Consider the following 21,329-nt stretch of genomic DNA (forward strand, 5'->3'; position numbering starts at 1 on the left):
TTCCTCTCTCTGCTGTTCACGTTTATTAAAATGAAAACAAACATAAGACAATCTTGACGGGAGGGGCCAATGGGGGAGCCTCAAATTTTAGAGCTGGAACGCAAATATGCAAAACAAGCTACATAAAGCAGTCAAATTGATATAATGATACTACTCACTAAAGGAGAAATGAAACAGTAATTAAAAAAAATCAAGTGAAGATGGCAGAACAGTAAAGATGAAAGAATTCGCAGGAAGTTAGTGTCCCCTATCAACACTCCTGTGCAGGTGGTGGCGGTAATGCACCAGAAACGTTGCTTGCCAATCGACATTAAACAAGAAGAAGTAGTAGCGCCTGTAAAAAGCAGAACGTAGGCGTAAGGAAGTAAGAGTATAACTACAGTCATCAAACGTTTTATCTTCCACGAGGACCTTTAGTTTTTTAAGCCGTCTAAGGCAAAGATCGTGTGGCTGTGCCCCTCTGGTCTCCAGCAGATCGCGTTTCTGTTTCTGATGCGTGATTGGAAAGATATACGCTCTCGTTGATCGTTGTAAACAAAGAACGTGTACTCGTGCTGACTGACGGGAGTAACATGCCGGAAAGAGGATGTAAGTGAGCCCACTCTCTCTACTCGTCGTAGTCTAATTACAAAATCGGCACGCTTGCCTCCTTCTCTCCTGGTGGATCTTTAATTCGGGTTACTCAGAGAGGGATCCACAGTGAGTAAATTATAACTGCATTGGTTGCCTAACTCCATCATTGTCTACAGGGTTTCTCTCTTAGCTAATTTGTGTTTTCGCTTGTACCTTCTGTTTATCCTCTGTCGCTTACTTTATTCCATCTGATGATCGCATAGAGCTTCTTTTGTTAATAGCATTACATCCTCTGCACAATGTGGCTGCTCTGAAAAAGAAGTCAACAAATCAGAGAATCTCGACTCCCTGGAAGAACTTATAAGTACACCTACACTGAAGACTAATTTAGAAGATCTTCTTTTGACATGGAAAAGTAAAAGCCCTCTTGAAAGTAATGAAATCTTAGTAAGTAAGGAACAACATCAGGTTTCTTTACGGCGCTGCAGCCAGGTTGAGCCAAGTGTACTGTTTGTCTTTCTATCTTAGTACAGCATTGGTCAAATGTTTGGACACAGCTTCTCATTTAATGCCTTTTCTTTCATTTCATGACTGTTTACATTGTAGGTTCTCACTGAAGGCATCAAAACTATAAATGAAGAAATATGGAAATAGGAAGTAAACAAAAAAATGAAAATAACTCATGTCTTATATTCTAGATTCTAGCCACCCTTTGGTTTGATTACTGCCTCGCACTCTTGGCATCCCTTGATGAGCTTCACAGGTAGTCACCTGAAATGGTTTTCCAACAGTCTTGAGTACTTTCTAGCCCTTTTGGTCCATATGATCCCAAACCATCTCGATTGGGTTTAAGTCGGGTTACTGTGGAGTCCAGGCTTTCTGGCGTAGCGCTCCATCATTCTCCTTGGTCAAATTAGCTCTTACACAGCCTGGAGGTGTGTTTGGGGTCATTGTCCTGTTGAAAAATAAATGATGGTGCACCTAAACACAAACCAGATGGGGCGGCATGTTGCTGCGGGATGCTGTAGTAGCCATGCTGGTTTAGCGTGCATTCAATTTTGAATAAATCCCCAACAACGTCACAAGCAAAGCACCTCCACACCATCACACCTCCTCCATGTTTCACAGCGTGAACCGTTCACCTTTTCTGCTTCGCCCAAAGACACAGTGGGTGGAACCAAACATCTCAAAATTTGACTCATCAGACCAGATTTTCACTGGTCTAATGTCCATTCCCTGTGTTTCTCGGCCCAAACAAATGTCTTCTGATTGTTGCTTTTCCTTAGTAGTGATTTCTTAGCAGCTATTTGACCATAAAGGGCTGATTCACAAAGTCTCCTCTCAGCAGGTGATGTAGAGATATTTCTGCTACTGGAACTCTGTGTGGCATTTCTCTAGGCTCTAACCAGAGGTGCTGTGATTTCTGAGGCTGGTGACTCAGATAAATTTATCGTCAGCAGCAGAGGTGACTCTTGGTCTTCCTTTCCTGGGATGGTCACCACGTGAGCCACTTTTTTGTTTGTTAGCGATTGATGTTTTTTTGCGACTGCGCTTGGCGACTACATCATGAAGCTCATTGAGAGAAGGCCAAGGGATTGCAGCGCTGTCAACAAATGAAAGGGTGGCTACTTTTAGATGTCTAAAATATAAGATATATTTAGAGTTATTTATCTTTTTTCTTTGCTAAATAATTCACACATCTCTTTTCATATATTTAATGTCTTCTGTTTGTGTCTACAATGTGTCTCTATATACGTTTTCTTTAACCTTTTAACGATGTTAAACTGAAACTGAATTAAGGTTTTAAGAATGTGTCATAATCTGTACACTTTGTAGGTTTTGTCACTCTATAACCGCATGTCATTGTTTCTTTGTCATTATAGGCAAAAGAAGGGAAAGCATCAAAGAAAACAAAAACCAACCAGTTCCAGCAAGTACAGATGAACCAGTTGTGAACCGGATGGAAAAGACTTTTACCACTATGAAGCAGCCCAGAAGACGCCAGAGCATTGACAGTGGGGACAAAAGCTTCACATGTGATCAGTGTGGAAAGACTTTCACCCGGCATAGTTGTTTAAAACAACATCAGCTCATCCACACTGGATTTAAACCATTCAGCTGTGATCGGTGTGGAAAGGCTTTTACTCAGAATTCCAACTTAAAAAGACATCAGCTCGTCCACACTGGATTTAAACCATTCAGCTGTAATCAGTGTGGAAAGAGTTTCACCAAGAGTGACGGCTTAAAAAAACACAACCTCATTCACACTGGATTTAAACCATTCAGCTGTGATCAGTGTGGAAAAGCTTTTACTCAGAATGCCAACTTAAAAAAACATCAGCTCATTCACGCTGGATTTAAACCGTTCAGGTGTGATCAGTGGGGAAAGTCTTTCACTTCCAAAAGTAACTTAAAAGGACATCAGGTCATCCACACTGGATTTAAACCATTCACCTGTGATCAGTGTGGAAAGTCTTTCACGTCCAAAGGTAACTTAAAAGGACATCAGGTCATCCACACTGGATTTAAACCATTCAGCTGTGATCAATGTGGCAGGACTTTCACTCAGAGTGGCAGCTTAAAAAAACATCAGGTCATCCACACTGGATTTAAACCATTCAGCTGTGATCAGTGTGGAAAGTCTTTCACTTCTAAAGGTAACTTAAAAGGACATCAGGTCATCCACACTGGATTTAAACCATTCAGCTGTGATCAGTGTGGAAAGTCTTTCACTTCCAAAGGTAACTTAAAAGGACATCAGCTCATCCACACTGGATTTAAACCATTCAGCTGTGGTCAGTGTGGAAAGACCTTTACTCAGGACTGCAGCTTACAAAAACATCAGCTTATCCACACTGGATTTAAACCATTCAGCTGTGATCAGTGTGGAAAGACCTTTACTCAGAATTGCAGCTTACAAAAACATCAGCTTATCCACACTGGATTCAAACCATTCAGCTGTGGTCAGTGTGGAAAGACCTTTACTCAGGATTGCAGCTTACAAAAACATCAGCTTATCCACACTGGATTTAAACCATTCAGCTGTGATCAGTGTGGAAAGGCTTTTACTCAGAATGGTCACTTACAAAAACATCAGGTCATCCACACTGGATTTAAACCATACAGTTGTGATCAGTGTGGAAAGACCTTTACTCAGGATGGCAGCTTACAAAAACATCAGCTTATCCACACTGGATTTAAACCATTCAGCTGTGATCAGTGTGGAAAGACTTTTGCACTCAAGAATAGGTTAATAAATCATCAACTGATCCCCCCAATCAACCATCCATCTTCTTTCGCTTTATCCAGGGCTGGATCGCGGGGCTGGATCGCGGGGAACACCAAGGCGTTCCCAGGCCAGCCGAGAGATATAATCTCCCCAGTGTGTCCTGGATCTGCCTCGGAGCCTCCTCCCAGTGGGATAGGCCCAGAACACCTCACTCAGGAGGCATCCTGGTCAGATGCCTGAATCACCTCAACTGGCTCCTTTTGATGTGGAGGAGCAGCGGCTCTGCGACTCTGAGCCCCTCCCGAATGGCTGAAGGAGTAACAGATGGGTTGAAGGTGGGGATGGGATTACATCAATTCTGAGCCCTTCTTGTTTTCAGTAGCGACGGACAGACTGACATACAAAGTCAGTTAAGAGTCTCTGTTGAATATGTTGTTTGCAGATGATATTGTAATCTATAGTAGGAATAGGAATCAGTAGTAAGAGAACCTGGAGAGGTGGAGGTGTGCTCTGGAGAGAAGAGGAATGAAGGGAAGGGAAATAACATGCCCATCTTAAGCTGGCAGCCAGCATGTAGAAAGACTTTGTCTTAATTGTTGATATTAGTTTCTTACATTTTCTGATTTTTAATCAAATGGTCTTTTCAGAAACTCCTGATTGTTGTTTCATAAATGTAATGGCTATTATTAATGGGGTGGCTGTAGCTCAGGCGGTAGAGCAGGCATCTACTGATCGGAAGGTTGGTGGTTCGATTCCTGGCTTCCCTTGGTCCTGCATGCCAAATATCCTTGGGCAAGATATTAACCCCAAATTGATCTCCGATGCATCCATCGGAGTATGAATGTGTGTGAATGTTACTTAGAACAATGTGCTTGTGCAAATGGATGAATGCACAAGTTGTGTAAAGCGCTTTGAGTGCTCAGAAGAGTAGAAAAGCGCTATATAAGAACCAGTCTATTTACCATATTTACTTTACTAAATTAAACCCATGATTAAGAGTGTTAATAAAAATATATTCTTATTTTCTGATTATATTGTTTTTTTGTACTTTGTAGTAAGGTCTGTGAGGAAAACTAGGTCAGAGGGTGACTGGTCGCCTTGGCAACAGAGACTTCAGTTAGGGGAAGTTAAAAAACAGGAAGCTAGGGTAGAGTTGCTTAGGCATATTAATAAAACACAGGAAACCAGACAGAAAAGCGGAACTAGTAACACAGAAGGAGTTGTTTATATCGAAACTATGTGTGTGTGATGTATAGCAGAACTATAAATGGAATTTAATAAAAGGCCACAATGCACAAAGGCTTAGAGATCTATGCACGCCTCACAAAACAAACTGTTCATTGAAGATCAAATTGAGGAAAACTTTGTCACGTTAAAGTCATGCAAACATTGAGTTTATCTGTTCTGTGCAAACATCTATGTAATGTTACAGACCAAGCATTATTGTCATCATATGATCACAAAGAGAAGCAGAGCATCTGAACAGATTGCCTTCTAGGTCAATCTGAAAGACCTGTTGCTGTTTAGTGGGCTGTTCATCATGATAATTAGTGAGGTCAATGCAGCGCTGTTTCTCTAATGTAGCTATTTGAAATGTGGTGAAATGTGTTTTGTTGGGATTTGAGTGTAAACTAGGTTGCAGCACAGGAGGTGCAGACAGAAAGTGAAACTAAGCAGAGTGTTTTGATCCAAACTTAGAGTGTGTGACGTGCTGCAGAAATATATATATATTAGGGGTGCAACGATACACAAAATTCACGGTTCGGTCCGATACTTTGGTGTCACGGTTCAATATTTTTTCGATACAAAAAAATGTTCAAGCATTTTTAATTTGTCATTTATTAAAATTATAAATATATATTTTAACTCAAAAGTACAGTTTTTAAATTTAACCCTAACCCTTGTGCGTGTTTTTTATTTTGACAGTGAATGCACACCTGCGGACCACTTATGTGCAGCCCTGGTTATTTAGCTCGTCATATTGCAGCCACAGAAATTATTTTGTCCATGAAACCATAAAGCTGCACTTTCTTTTTGCCTTATAGTCTGATTTGTCATAACTTTTCCGTTTTGTGGTAAGCTTTTCTTTGGCTGTCACTTCTTCACCCTGACCTGTCTTATTTGGCTCAGCAGAACTAAAATATATATCTGTCTGTGAAGGTTCTCAGTCATCCAGGTCATCGTAGTCAAATATAAATCCTGCTGCTTTTACACACACTCACATAAGCTCAGTGATTCTCTGCGCGATCAACCTCTCACATGTTGCATAGTAAGCTAACGATTAATAAGACGATGTCAGAGGAATTGGTGCACAAATTATCATCACTCACAGATCAGTGCTGTCGCTCTCTATACACAGTTCACGTGATTGCAAAGTGAAAGCAAAAAACAAGCGCAAATTCAAACGCGACTTCAATATGTCACATATTGACAGTGGCTCACCGATGCCAATGACATAATTACCCAGCTACATTTCTGAAAGAATGCAAAAGCATTGACATATATTTTTCCTACAATAGCCCGACGGGCAGGGAAGAGATAGATTTTGGTAGCCCGACTGAAAAAAATCGCTAGCTCCGGGACGTCGGGCTAGCGATATTGCGAGCCCTGTATCTGATTGAGGAATCATGCATCTTTGGAAAAGAGAGTTTATTACAGAGAAATGGCTCTTTCCAAAATAAAAGCTATACTATCCGCTTCTTCTGGTCTATATTCTCAGCAGCATAAGGAGAATCATGTGCTAACAGCTGTCTAAATGACTCGGCTAAAGTTAGTAGCATGCTTGTTTTTTGTCTGCTTCCACTTGTCTTTGCACTAGGATGATGTCGGCGTAAATGTGCAGTCATATTCGTTGTGTTCCCACTAGTGCTTTCAGGTTAATCTCGTTGAAATGACCTTAGCGCCACAACACGGCAAATCTCCGTTAACGAGCTACCGCCGATCGCTCCGTCGTACATGGGGCTAGACGGCCAACACGTTAACGAGCTAACTGCGCTAACACACTAGTTCACACCAATGTAATTGAGCATTGCATGGCACATCCAACATACTGTTTTACTTTAGTCCATGACATGCTTACCTTCAGGGTCATACGTCACATGAAAACCAAAATAATTCCAAACGCCAGATCTGAATGAGAGTGGGGGAGGTCCATGTTAAAAGGAGAGCTTAACTTCTGTCTCGCTAGCTTGCCCTGCGCTCTTCCTTCTGACTATGCTGTCTGTGTTGAGCGCTCAGTGGATCTGCGCTGGACAGTGCAGCCTAGGCGGAGTAGTCGAACACAGATTCACTGAGCGCTCAACACAGACAGCATCGTCAGAAGGAAAATTGATAAAATAAATTACAAATGTTGTATCGTTCGATACATATGCGTACCGAACCGAAAGCACTGTATCGAACGGTTCAATATCGATACGAATATCGTTGCACCCCTAATATATATATGTATGTATGTATGTATGTATGTATGTATGTATATATATATATATATATATATATGACCATGTTGGCTGCTGCTGCTTTCAGACCTGAGCGTGTGTTCATGTGTTCAGGTCTCCGTTCCCGGGAATGTAAAATAAAGATCATGTTTTGAGCTTTGACCACCCTGGGTCCAGTCTTTCTCTGCCGCCAAAAGAATTCAAATAACAAAATGTAATAGTTTTAAATGATTTCTGTTGTCGTAAAACATGATGTGGGTCTGTTTTGTTGCATGATGAGAAAAAGAAACCTGTCTTTTTTATGTTGCATCAAACTTTTTTTATTGTATTTCATCAGTTTGTCATTTTGACCAAAGGTATGTGTAAAATTAAATGTATCCTATAATTATTAAGATATATAAAACTTATAATGTATATTTCTTATTTTCTGTTAACTTATTTACACATTACTTAAAAGTTATGTCGCTATAATCATTTTTTGTATTTTCTCTGTAAGAAAACGACTTGCTAACCCTTTATTCCAGTGTACCTACTGTATAAGTATTTGTGCATAAATATATTTAAAATGCCAATTCAAAGAGAATAATTGAAATATCATATAATTACAGTGGAATTGCAGCATTTATCACAGGACCACACTCCGAATCCCCCTGTAACTGTATTGTCATGTGACATGTGCAGTGTAATAGGGCAGCCTTTTGCGGCTGGATTTATTATGAGGCAGACCAAGACAAGTATAGTTGAACAAGGTATTTATTTACCATACAGCTCACAAACATTGCATCTAATAACAACTGACAGTCTTAAATACTTTCAGCTGTCACAGGTTAAAGCATTATTCTATTAACAGGTGAGTTCTCAAATCCTGACCTTCCACCACATTATATAATACATCAACTTCAATAAAAATATATATAAATACATTTTACATTTTCATATTAATAAATATTTTTCACTTTATCCTTAAACCATACCCCTTATTGTAAAAACACCAAAAAAAACCCAAGCACAAAAGCAAGGCTGGACTGGGACAAAAAATCGGCCCGGGCATTTTGACTAGAGACCGGCCCACCAGGATAAAGATTGAAAATGTGACGTCAATCAGGGGTAAAACCGCAAAGGATTCTGGGAACTTGTGGCAAGAGGTACTAGCACACGCAGGCTTTCAATTGAACTCAGTTACACAGCAATAAAAAGAAACCCAAAAAATGGCAAGAAGCTGTTGTATTATTAACTGCAACAGCCGGTCGCATGACAGCCACGGGAAGCCGACGGGTAAAGAGATCATTTTTTTTATCGGATTACGTCGTTGAAGAGAAATTTTTTAAGCCATGTTTCCGAAGTAAGAGCCAACGGATGGTCTGGATATACCAAATATAACGTCTCAGAACACTCCAGCTCACATGTTAGTCTGCTCCAAGCATTCCCACAAAGGTCAGTCTTCTGTTGTAGTTAATACGTCATTTTTCTTAACATAATTGGTGATATAGGTTACAAGCAAGTCTGGCGCTGAACAGAAATTGTTGTGCTATGCTCCTTTATTTATTGTGCATAAATAGTGAATTGTCCTGACACAATATTGTGTTTCGCTTCTGTTATTACCATGGTACATTGACAAAAACATATACTTTTATTCACAGGATAAAACAGTTGTTTTGTATCACTAATTGTCCAGTGCGATTACAGCATACAGTATTATTGTCACTGCTACATTTCTGTAATGCTACCAGAAATTATTTCCACTACTAATTAATTACCGTTGAGCTCAAAGGTCCTATTAATAAACTGTTAACGAATGTGTATTTATGAAGACGATTTGTGAGACTGGTAAACTTATGATATGTACGATGGTCTTTCGTTCTACACGGTGCATTTCAAGGTCCTGTACCCATCCGTCGGTAAACTGTACCTGGGCTTGTTGCAGTGACCTGAAGTTACTAAACTTCATGAGTGTATGCACTCACTCCAAGAACCGTATAATTATAAATCTGAGCGTGGTGAAAGTTGGGCAGCATGCTAACGTCTTTTGTCCACTCTGTGTGCTCGTAAGGGTCTGACCCTTTCACTCCTTTGATTTTTTCCTCGTATCTTTTCTTTGACTTTTCGTCGAGTCTGTCTTTGTACGGACCAGCATTGTTCTCCTTTTGTTTTGTACATTCCTTTTTTGTGCGGCAAAGAAAAAACAAGAAGGTTTGGAACCGGAGAATGAACGTTTTGCGGTGCTGCAAATGCTTGCATTTGATGCGGTACTTGGATTGTTTTGCCACGAGTTCCGGGCATGCAATGCGCGAAAATCACATGATTGCTAAACAAGGGGGAGGGTGCATCCGGCTTCCTCGGCTGTAATTGGTCCAGCCCAGAGTCGATCATGACCATTGGCCAATCCAACACCTTTCACTATATATACCCTTCCTAAAAAAAAAATAAAATAAAATAAAATAAAATAAAATCCATCGGCCCATAAAAACAAAAATTCGCCAGCAAATGCCCGGTATGCCCGATGGCCAGTCCAGCTATGCACAAAAGATTTCCCACGCTCCTTTAACCCATGGCCTCTCCTGGAACCTTTAAATGTTTCTGGACCACCAGGAAAACATTTGCCCAAACACCCTGGAGTGAACATGGGAAAGAAAGGTGAGTAATAACATCTTACGGTCACTTCTTTGCACCACCTTTATTTCTAGACTTTCACACACACTATCATTAGTTATCCTTACTGGTAAACTTTATTTGCTCTCAATCACAAACTGTCTTCTTCACAGACAACCACCACATTTATTGATGAGGAGTAGGACCTGTAACAAAGGCTACCAACTGATTTTTAAATACACAATAAATACTCAATGAAAAATCCAATTTGTGTGCAAATATTCTTCCTGTGCTAGGCTTAAAGTGCGATGCTGAATAAAGAGCTAGACAAGGTTCTTTTAATAAAGCGAAAGGTGCTCCTAAAGTGATATAGAAATTATAATATAAGTGGTAGTAAGGGAGGCCTCTCCATTACATGCAGTAAAGCCCACTATTAGAGTACATCGTCTGGACCATTTCTCACCGCAAATGCACCACAGTGGCTTCACCAAATCAAATCAAATCACTTTTATTGTCACATCACATGTGCAGGTACATTGGTACAGCACATGCGAGTGAAATTCTTGTGTGCGAGCTTCACAAGCAACAGAGTTGTGCAAAATACAATAACATAAACAGGCAAAATATATGAATGGCTAAATCTGAAACTAATAAATATATGTACAATATATAATAGTATATGCAGAAAAAAAAAAAAAAATTCTGGATGTGTATACTAAATGTTTTTCTACGTGTGTGTGTGTGTGTGTGTGTGTGTGTGTGTGTGTGTGTGTGTGTGTGTGTGTATAAACATATTTTACAAATTAAATAGAGTCAACAATAAATAAAATATATAAAAATATACAGAGTACACATTTTGTACATGACGATATACCATTGTTGAGCCAGTGGTTAGCATTCTGCCTGTGTTCGGTGCGTTTGCTTTTGCCTTCCATATCCTGTTAGTCTGTATTACTTGCAGCGGCATTCCCTCCTATTGTTATCATGTGTGTATTTAAGTCCTGTGTCCTCCTCTGCTCATTCTTGTGTAATGTCCGTTTCCCTGCATTCCACCTTTATCCTTCCGGTTCTAGTGTTTTATTGTTGTTGGGGTTTTTTTTTAGTATTGTTGTATTTTGTTTGAGTATTTTTTCTACAGCAATAAAGGTGGCTCTTTGAGTTTATTACCCTGTCTGTGACTCCTGTGTCCTGCCTCCCACTTAGTACCATCATGGCAATACTAACTCAAGACAACTGTATTCTGATGTGATGTCGTCTCTTAATAAACATTATTGTAACACTGGTGGTGCAACACTAGACCTGTTAGTGCTACTTCTTGCCTTCTTTGCATGTAGTGCGGGCAATATAGTTACCTTTAACCACAGTACGAGGACAGAAGGGAAATATGGACCAGATCAGACAGGTTCTAGATTCGTAGGAGCCAAGGGTGTATGACAACAGAGGACTTGTACACAGTAGGTGTAGAAAACACAATTGCATTTATTAGCAATTATTAAAGTTGTGCACATTTAACAAAAGTAGAGAGCTCTTCTTGAAAACAAAAAAATAAAATAAACCCCACAAATGGTCGACCCAAGGATATATTGTCTTTTGTGTCTTTTTTAAAGTCAATTTCAGTCTTTCAATGTTCAATAGTCACTCAGTGTGTGTGTAACCAGTCGGGTTACAATCTACCAGTTCATCCGGCTCTTTGGGCTGGTCTCGCCATCCAGTACTGGAAAAGGGATCCTCGATTCTTCTCAGGTCCTCAAAACCAATCCAATCCAAATAAGCAAAAGGGAAAAAACCTGACCTGGGGACCAGGCCAGAACACAGTAGTTCAACATTTAAGCTATCATGCCTGTAACTTATTATGACTACTGGTTGCTTGTAGTGCTTCTAAATTTCTTTCAAAATATTCTATGTTGTACAACAAATTATTCTCATTTCAAAGGGAAAAAGTGCATAGGAAACACATTTAAAATAATACAAAATAGCTCAGTAGTGCATTAAAAATACACATTGGCTTGAGACCTATCAAGTTTCAGCTAAGTAAAGTGCAGGTGAAGGCACTTAATTTCACATTGTTAATACTTAATTGTGCAGAACTATAATTAGCACCATGAGAAAAGGGAACATGTGCTAACATAACAACTTCGCACAAAACCATACATTATACATCAATACCACAGTAATGTGACATAAACCTTTAAAGAACATCTCGTATAAAGTGCAGCAGACTCAGTGCTAATTGCTTTAGCCTCAGAAAAGGCACTTTCATTGCAAAATGGCTAACGGAAGTTAGCATCAGAGCTAGCGGCAAGTAGCATGCTATGCTAGCGCACGTGTACTGCCTGGGACTTACCATGCAAAGCAACAAATGCTACACGGGGCTTCACAGTGCTCACGTTGGCTCACGGCCTCTGGAATACAGTATTACTCTTATTATTCTTGCCGAAAAAAGGACTTTCTCTATCCAGCTAGCTTCTTCGCCACACGGGTAAACTGATCTTTCACCGTCTGTGTCTCTGGCGTATCTGACTGGCACATGAAGGCGCACAGGTGTCTGAGCAGCGCACAGACTAGGGGAGAGTCAGACCGGCCAATGATTGGTCGCTCAGTGGATCTGACAAACACACTCTACAGGACTTAGGCTACGTTCACACTGCAGGTCTTAATGCTCAATTCCGATTTTTTGATCAAATCCGATTTTTTTGTGTGCTCGTTCACACTACAAATAAAATGCGACAGCAAACGCTCTCTAGTGTGAACGCTCAAAGCGGCCCGCATGCGCAAAAGAAGACGTCACACACAACGCGCTCTGTTTAGACCCAGAGCAAACAGTATTGTTTGACTGATGGCCGTTAATATAAAGACTTCGGACTTCACGTTTCCCAATTTTTGCTTTAAGTTATTTTGTTATTTACATAATAATGTAAATAACCTAATAATGATCCTTATTGCTGTTTAAGAGAGGAGCGGTGCTTCAAATGATAGCTGCAGATTTCTGTCAGAATCTGCAGATTATACAGAACAAATAAAATGTTTACGTTGTCTTCCCAACAGTTTCACTGACATCTACACTGGATGGCCAGGAAGCGTTCGCGATGTCTTCTCGGGCGCTTCTCTGGCGCTGATAATTGGCTTCAGTCTTGTGTCGGTGACGTAAAAGGCGGATTTAATGCGACATGACCGTTCAAACAGCAGTCGCTTTCTAAAACATCGGATATGTATCGGATTCAGTACCACATACGAAAGTGACCCAGATCGGATTTGAAAATATCGGATTTGCGCCGTTCACACTGTCATACCATGATCGGATATGAGTCGCATAGGGTCAAAAAAATCGGATTTGATGCGCTTTCGCCTGCAGTGTGAACGTAGCCTAAGTCCTGCCCCCACACCATTTATACATTACATATACATATGTACATATTAATTAAACTTATGTTTACATGCTTTTTATCAGTATTTATTATAATTAACTTTGTTTTTATCAATATTTATTTATACTTTTAATCCTGTTTTTAACACTGGGTTACATTATGGAAAACCACACCAGTTTGCTGTGAGATGTAAAGCAGAAGTGATGGAAGCCCCGAACATCCACATGAATAGCACGAGTTTTTAAGGGGCTTGCATGCATGTGTGCGCAGACACTACTGGTAATGCTTGAGCAGCCTGGAAACAGTGGCCATGTTGAGCTTCAGTGTGGGTTGCTGCTAAAGCTATCATAAGATATAAGAACTGAGTTCAAAAGATAACTGTACTGTAGGTTCTTTTAACAAGAGAAGACAAATGTGCTCCAATTATACTTTTTCACAATTTATTATCAACACGGTTAGAATTTTAAATTAGTTTTACATGGTACCATGGACCTCCTTTTACTGGCTGAGGGACAATAGGCTGTCACAAACAGGCAGTAAACACTTTTTTATTATGTGTGATAAAGAGTCTACTAAGGTGAAAAATTTGTTTCTTCTTCTACTGGTGATGGCAATGTAGCTTGCCATCACCAGTGTGTGAATGTGTGTGTGAATGGGTGGATGACTGGATATGTAAAGCGCTTTGGGGTCCTTAGGGACTAGTAAAGCGCTATATAAATACAGGCCATTTACCATTTACCATTCTATAATTTTCCAAGCATCTCCTTATTTGGAAATAACCCTTTTGCAAGCAACGCTGCCATTACCATGAAAAATGCCTCTTGTGCTCCAGTCTAGCCTGTAGATTTAAAGACAGGGGAAGAGTGCATTAAATAAGAGCAGATTTATGGCTGAGGACGCCCTCACAGCAATGTGAGGGCAATCAATATGTTTATGATTGCCAGTGAATCCAAGACTATTCTAGAATACACTGTTTAGAGTAAAAGACAAGATACAAATATGTGATGCTAATAATGAGACATAAGCCTTAAATGTAAAAATAAATCCCATCAATACCCTCAACGTATTCACATCCCCACTCTGTTGAATTTTGCACAGTTGTTAGACTATGAGCTGGGGACAGAAATCTGTGTATTAAATCCTCGGAGATGCTGTTAAAGCAGATAGGGTCCCACAGAAAGACCAAATAACTCCACAATCATTCTCCACGGTGCTGATCTGCCAGGAGGTGTCACCACACTGGAGTTCCCTTCACCATCGAGCAGCAACCAAAGGAGCTACAAGTGTATTGTCCTTACTGCTCCAACTCTGAGCACTATGTGACGCAGTGAGACAACTTTTGTCAACATGCGATATTGGATCATGGATTTTCCAGATATCTGACACCCTGTGAAGATATATGAACGGCAGTTGCCTCTGACAGCATTAAGTCAGTTTTAGCTTGTGGTCCTGATTTTCTACTGTTGTCCACATCTCATTACCCCAATGGAGCCAGTGCATGTGGTGCCACCAGTTGGACCAGCTACGAGTGGCAGGTCCACGCTTTTGGTACTACCTGTCGCACATGTTGTGCGACCTTCGCATTACAAAAATGTGTGAATGTTGTAAAAGCACTGTGACTGAAAAAGAGAAGTGCAAATTTAGGGAAATTGTGCCATAACCACATATTGCAAGGAGTGCTGTTTCCCTGTGAATTTTTCTGTCTTTTCTTTGAGAAAAGAAAAATAGTTATAAACTCCTCTCTAAAAACACAGAGCTTAACAGTGAAGTTATGGTCCTGCAGATACCTATAAACACTTTGTCACTGATGTAAGAGGACCAAAAAAAAGCTGTAATAATAAGTAAAACAAAATATGTTAATTGGGTAATTTGATTTATTCTTACATGGAAAATTATTTTCTGCCTTCTTTTTGTGAACAACATTTTCACTTCCAGGTGACTGTTGGTGTAATTTGGCGATGTATAGATAAAACTGAATTGAAACTTCTGCTGTACAGCTCACTAAGGAGTCCTCTCATGGACAGTGTGCAATGACACAAAAGAACAACTTCAATTTCACCATAAGCCTTACTGGAGATCAGTTTGGATATGTAAATGACACTTTTGTACATTAGTCTGAGATCAGTGCTATGAGAGTGACTTTAAGATCACAACTTGATTTGAGACAGAATCTTGGTCCTGGAAATAGCTCTAAGATATCAACTGAGTATGCCAAATGAGATGACAGGATCAAGGAACATCAAAGTACCACAGCAAAGAATAAATGCACATATGAAAGAGGAAGTATCACTGCTATGGAGATTTCTTGTTTTGCATACAGACTCAGGACTGCTGTTCTCCTCTTGGCATTTTTTTATATAAATATTTTTGATTTTGAACCTCAGAATTTAGCAGCACAACACTTCAATTCTTTTTTCCATCAAACATTTCATTCAGCCACTGCTCTCCCCAGGTGTGCTGGATTAGATTCAAATGCAGAGTAAAAGAGGCTCTTTGTGAGTTCATAAATTAAAAAAAAAAAAAAGAAAAAAGAAGAAGCTCACGTGAATGTGGAGGCCACAGAAAAGGACCGTACCAAAGAGCACTGCTAAGACAAAGTGATTCGGGCCAGTAAAGCAGTTGCAGAGCAGCTGGCCAGGACTTTTTTTTCCCCTCTGGAGAGTCTGCAAAATTGCTTTGTGTGATTTCAAAAGATTTTAACATTAGCTGTGTTACTCATTGACTGAAGAGAGTCATACTTCTCCATATAATAACTCTATTGACAGTCGACAGTACATTTTTAATTGATTATTGATAAATGTTAAACAGTTTTAAATGTTATGCAATGAGTGGGGAGTGGAGTGAGCTGAGCAAAGAAATGAAATCAGTAACTAAAAAAAGGTCAGTGCCAGAAACAGTACGAAGAAGAAAGAACTGACCAGTGGCTTCATAATATTCAATGAAAGTAAGGATGAAATAAACATCTGACTAACAATACATTCTGTAAATTGGGGAAACATGGTAGATGGAAATAAGACTTGTTTTCAATAAGAGACAATAGAACATGTTTTATTTTTCTGTTCCAGTTGGTGGCGGTAATGCTCCAGAAACCTCGGTCGCAAACCGCCAGCAAACAAGAAGAAGAAGAAGAAGAAGAAGTAGCAGCTCCCGGCGCGTTTAAACAGCAGAAGGTTCGCTTAAGGAATAAAGAGTATAACCAGAGTCATCATACGTGTTGTCTTCCAAGGGGAAATTTAGGTTTTATTTTCAAGCCGGCTATGGCAAAGATCGCGTGGCTGTGCTGAGCTTCCTTTCTGCTTCTCCTCTGGTCTCCAGCAGACCGCATTTCTGTTTCTGATGCGTGTTTGGAAAGATATACGCTCTCGTAGCTCACACAGCTTGTTCTTTCTGCAAGGTAGCCAGTAACATGCTGGGAGGTCAGATAGCCCACTGTCTCTACTAGTCCTACTCCAACTACAAAGCCCACGTGTCTCCTTCTCCGCTGGTGGATCTTTAGGTCGGGTTATTCTGAGAGGGGATCCAGAGTGAGTACATTATAACTACATTGGTTGCTTAACTCTATAACTGTTTACAGGGTTTCTCTCTCTTAGCTATTTTTTTTTTTCGTTTGTTCCTTGTGTTTAACGTCTCGGTTTGTCTGCCTGGAGCTTCCAGCAGTTCAGGACTTAAATGTTTAATCATTTGAGTTCAGCTATTTGTTTTACTTCTTTTGAAGGTGGTGTACTGAAAGTTACGATTATATGAGATGGATAAAATACAGCATAATCCACAATTAATAACAGAATCACCAATCAGTAATACGCCTTGATGCATGCTCAATTATCCAGGTAAGTAAACCCCCAAATTTGATTGTGTTCATCTGGACGTCTTCAGTGGGAGAAACGTTTCGTCAACTTGGATGAGTGACGAAACGTTTCTCCTGCTGAAAACGTCCAGAATAAACTTTCAGGGACCAACCAGTAATGTGTCTTTAAATTGGCACTGTTCTAGTGGCAGCCTGTTGTAGCAGCTCCATGTCTACGTAATGTTCTTTAGTTTCGTTTGCGGTTCTGTCTTTTTCATTTTCTTTCTGTTTAATCTTACTATTTTGTTTTAATTATTTTGGTTTCAATAATTTTGCTTTTTATTTATATATCTCTGTATTTGTCTTAATATTGATCCATCATAATCCATCATAAGGCTCATTTGTATGAGTGCTTGTTCTTTGTTGCATATTTGCTTCTATGACAACTCAGTTTCACTCTGCGATTAATAGAGTTTCTCTGAATCTGATTCTAATGTTGGTAGTGAATGTATGAGTAAGAATAATTCTATACAATATAGGGCTGCACGATTAATCGTTAGAAAATCGCGATCTCGATTCATACTTATGTGCGATCTCATTTCCAAATTACAACGATTTAAAAAAAAAAAAAAAAAAAAAAGACGACGACGACGATTGTACCGCATTTTGATCCGGGACGTAATCTGCATGAAAACAAGCGCTCACTCTTCCGCTCAACAAATGACAAGGGCGGAGCCTTATACCACGTGATACAGAAGCTGTGCCGTGTGATGCTAAAATTAGCAGGGAAAAAACAACGGAGAGCACGTCAGGGATGACGAGAAAGTGACAGGAGAAAATCCGTCCCGGTCAACCACCCAAACATCAATAACGGGAACCTTCCCTATACCCGTCGAACTCCCGCAGGCACAAAGAAATTACGGAGGCTATCACTTATCACCTGACCAAAGATATGGCTCCCATCAACACTGTGCAAAACGAGGGATTTAGGAAAATGATCAACGCCCTAGACAAACACTACACTGTGCCGTCCCGCAACTATTTTTCTATTGTTGCACTACCTGCTCTATACACGCAGCGTCGAGCAACGGTGGAGACGGAATTTCAAGCAGTACAACATTTTGCAGTTTCAACTGTTACGAAGTTGATGTGCAGTTAATAAGTGCAATAAATATTTATACTGGAAAAGAAAATCGTGAGAGAATCGTGATCTCAATTCTAAGCCAAAAAATCGTGATTCTCATTTTATGCAAAATCGTGCAGCCCTAATACAATACAATGCTCTTAGGTAGTGCCGTACAATAAATCACTGAATAGAAAAATAAAGATCTGTTTGATGACACAGGCGACTGATGGGAGGAGGAGAGTCTGATGGAGGAGCAGCTCAGCCACTGCAGTGAGATCTGTTCTTCATAAAAGGTGACAAAAATAAAAATCACCACCATTATCCTACAGACATTAAGCTGCTGTTATTATGATTATTGTTAGTAATAATAACATTTATCCTGCACACACTGGCATCTTGCCAGTTTATACCAAATGTGGGACAAATCATTGCTAAAGAAAAATAATGTAAAGCAACTAGTATTCCTTAATGTTTCTAATCTTTCTTTTGTCACCGAAATACTTCGAAAACATTGCTTCTGTTTAAAAAATATATATTTGTGGTACATACCCACACTGAATGGAAAAATGAATATCTATTTGATGTCACTTTGAGTCTAAAATATAAGACATAATATATTTTACAGTTATTCATTATTGTTTTCTTTGCCAAATAATTCCTTTTATCTCGCTTCATATATTTGACGTATATAGCTATAAAGTAGAAATTAGTAAAATAAATTAGTAAAAGTAAAAACCATTAAATGAGCGTGTGTGTCCAACTTTTGAGTGGAAGCGTACCCTACCGGTCAAAAGTGGTAGAACACCCTAATTTCTGAATTTTTTTCAATTGAAAATTATGTAGCTTAGTGTTTCATTGCACTCTGAAACGAAACCATAGTATAAATAATGAGTTGGAGTTAAACAAAGAAATCATGGAATCAATTTATAGGCCTGGCAGATAAAACAGCTGAACATACCTGTTTTATTCTTTATATTCTTCAAAAAGTTCTTTCCATATGTGCTGCACAAGTTCTGCGTGATGAACCAAAGATTTCAAATTTTGATTCATTATACCTTCCAGTCTTCCGTAGTTCAATGGCAGTGTTTCATGGCTCAGGGAAACCTCTTATACTGATTCTTCTTATTCTGATGTCTCAGCATTGGCTTTCTTGCTGCAACTCATCCTATCAAACCTGCAGCTTGAAGTCTTCTATTCACTGTTGCAACTGACACTTGATTACTATGACCACTATTTATGTGCTTGAAGCTTTTGTCCTGTGACTCAGCTGTTACACAACCTGTCAACTCTCAGAAACCTGTCCTGGTATTCAGTTGTGGCTTTGGGTCTGCCAGACCTCTTCCTGTCAGAGTTGTCCCAGTTTCTGAGGGCTTTTGAATGGTGAAGGAAAATGTATTCATTGACCCCTTGACTTTCTTTGCTATTTCTCTCTTCTAGAGTTAACTGCCTTGTTCCTCACCTTTTTTGTGGCAAAACATCACTTTCTGCAGTACAATAATGTTCAACTGATGCTCATAAGGATATCTTACCACAGTGTGTTCCAACACTGCTTTTATGCAGACAGAGCAGTTTGTAAGTAATTCAGAAAGGTTGGAACACTTGTAGGAGTTAGTCGCACCAGGTTTCAAGGCTTGATGATGGGTGGTTTGAAAAAATAAATTTCCCTGTATTGTAGTTTGAATAACACAATAATGATTAAAGAGCAGGCAAACAGATTCCGCCAAAATATTTAAATATAACGCGCTGACCTGCCGTCTGGTGCTGAAAGTCGACATCTCACAGATTCTGAAACTACAGGTTGTATCACTGTCTGACTAAATTCACTGAACCAGAAGCAAAAGAGCATCAAAATTATGCTTCATGTTTGATAAATATTGTCATGAACTCCCTCTTGCATTTGCTGTCTTGCTTCCACCACTAATCACACTTGCTCTACAGCTCTCTCAGTGTAGTTCAAGACTAGTTTGCCATTATAAAAAAAATCAGTTTTTTGCATTATTTGCTTGCTTATCATGCATCAGTCTACCGATGTGTACAGTGTTGCTGCCCATTGTTTTTGTTTGTTTGTTTTTTTTTAAAGTGCCATCTGACCAGAAAGCTTAATTTCTGCTCATTTCTACTGAAGAAATTTAAACTTTTACAAACGATGCCAAATTGTAAAATGCGTAGCCATTTCTCTAATAAAACCTCTTCAACATTGCTCTACTTTAGTTCAGCAGCATCAGGTAATGTTCATATGTCGATTCGTGGTTTTCTTCCTTTTTGGATTTACTGGAGAATATTTTCAGGGGGTTATCTGCTATAAAAGCCAGGACTTTTTTTTACAGAGACCTAAATATAGCACAGGGGTTAAAACATAGCACCAAAAAAAGAGATGACCAAAATATTGCACAGAACAAGGAAAGACTAAGATATTGCACATGGGATGGCAGCAACATAGTCAATGAACAGCAGCAAGAGAGTTATTGTATGGAAGAAGTCTGTTCACATTCTTAGTTTGCATTAAAAGTTCTGACAGCCCACGGGAAGAAGGTGGTTTTTAGTCTATTGGTTTTGCAACTGGTGGAGCACCTGATGGATCTTGACTATAAGATAACAGACCTTAAAATAACAATATATACAAATGGTAAATGAATTCAGTCCTAGCCACTTTGTCACACACTGCTAGAATAATAGAAGGGTTTTTTTTTAATGGGGTTGCACACAAACGCAAAGCAGACGTTGATGCATTGCCAAATATGCTTCCAAACCAACTTCCTTCCAAGCCAATGACTAGAAAATGATCACTAACTACTCCTGAAATGTTGGAGGTTTTAGCTCTTCATACAGTAAAGTTACAGGAGAAAAAATGTTCTTTGTTTGTTAAAATAATCCCGTCCGGTACCTCGTGAGAACAATAAATATATAATTTTCAGTTGTAACCCTCAAACTGAATGGTAATGTAATCCACTCATTTTTTGCTTCATCACAAAACTCAAACATTACTACTTCCACGTCTAATCATTTGTAATGGAGGCAGAGCAAACTGGATCCGCAGTCCGTGCCTGATAGGTTTCTAGCTTAAACCTATTCGCTGGAACGTTCAAGAGAATATACTACACAGCAAAAGCAAGACACGAGTAGGCAAAGTTCTTTGTGTTACCTGCCTGGAGCCAAGTGTCGTTCCACCGACTTGACCTCCGTCAGACTCTCAGCCAGTTTCCCAATAGCACTCCTTTTATTGTGG

At 39.5% G+C, this 21,329-nt stretch overlaps 1 protein-coding gene across 3 annotated transcripts; it reads left to right on the plus strand.

Moving 5' to 3' along the window:
- The first annotated feature begins 366 nt into the window (after positions 1 to 366).
- On the plus strand, positions 367 to 4,525 carry LOC113019239 (gastrula zinc finger protein XlCGF26.1-like). 3 transcript variants are annotated; one of them, XM_026162796.1, is made up of 2 exons: positions 367 to 588; positions 2,457 to 4,525. In XM_026162796.1, the coding sequence occupies exons 1-2, from the start codon at positions 573 to 575 to the stop codon at positions 4,040 to 4,042; spliced, it is 1,602 nt and encodes a 533-aa protein (XP_026018581.1). In that variant the 5' UTR covers positions 367 to 572; the 3' UTR covers positions 4,043 to 4,525. The 3 variants fall into 3 exon arrangements, with proteins under 3 accessions (XP_026018581.1, XP_026018584.1, XP_026018583.1); XM_026162799.1 differs by lacking the exon at positions 367 to 588 and adding an exon at positions 631 to 699; XM_026162798.1 differs by lacking the exon at positions 367 to 588 and adding an exon at positions 2,137 to 2,194.
- The last annotated feature ends 16,804 nt before the right edge of the window (positions 4,526 to 21,329 follow it).

This window comes from Astatotilapia calliptera, chromosome 3, assembly GCF_900246225.1.
Source record: "Astatotilapia calliptera chromosome 3, fAstCal1.2, whole genome shotgun sequence".
In the NCBI taxonomy this organism is placed as follows: domain Eukaryota; kingdom Metazoa; phylum Chordata; class Actinopteri; order Cichliformes; family Cichlidae; genus Astatotilapia; species Astatotilapia calliptera.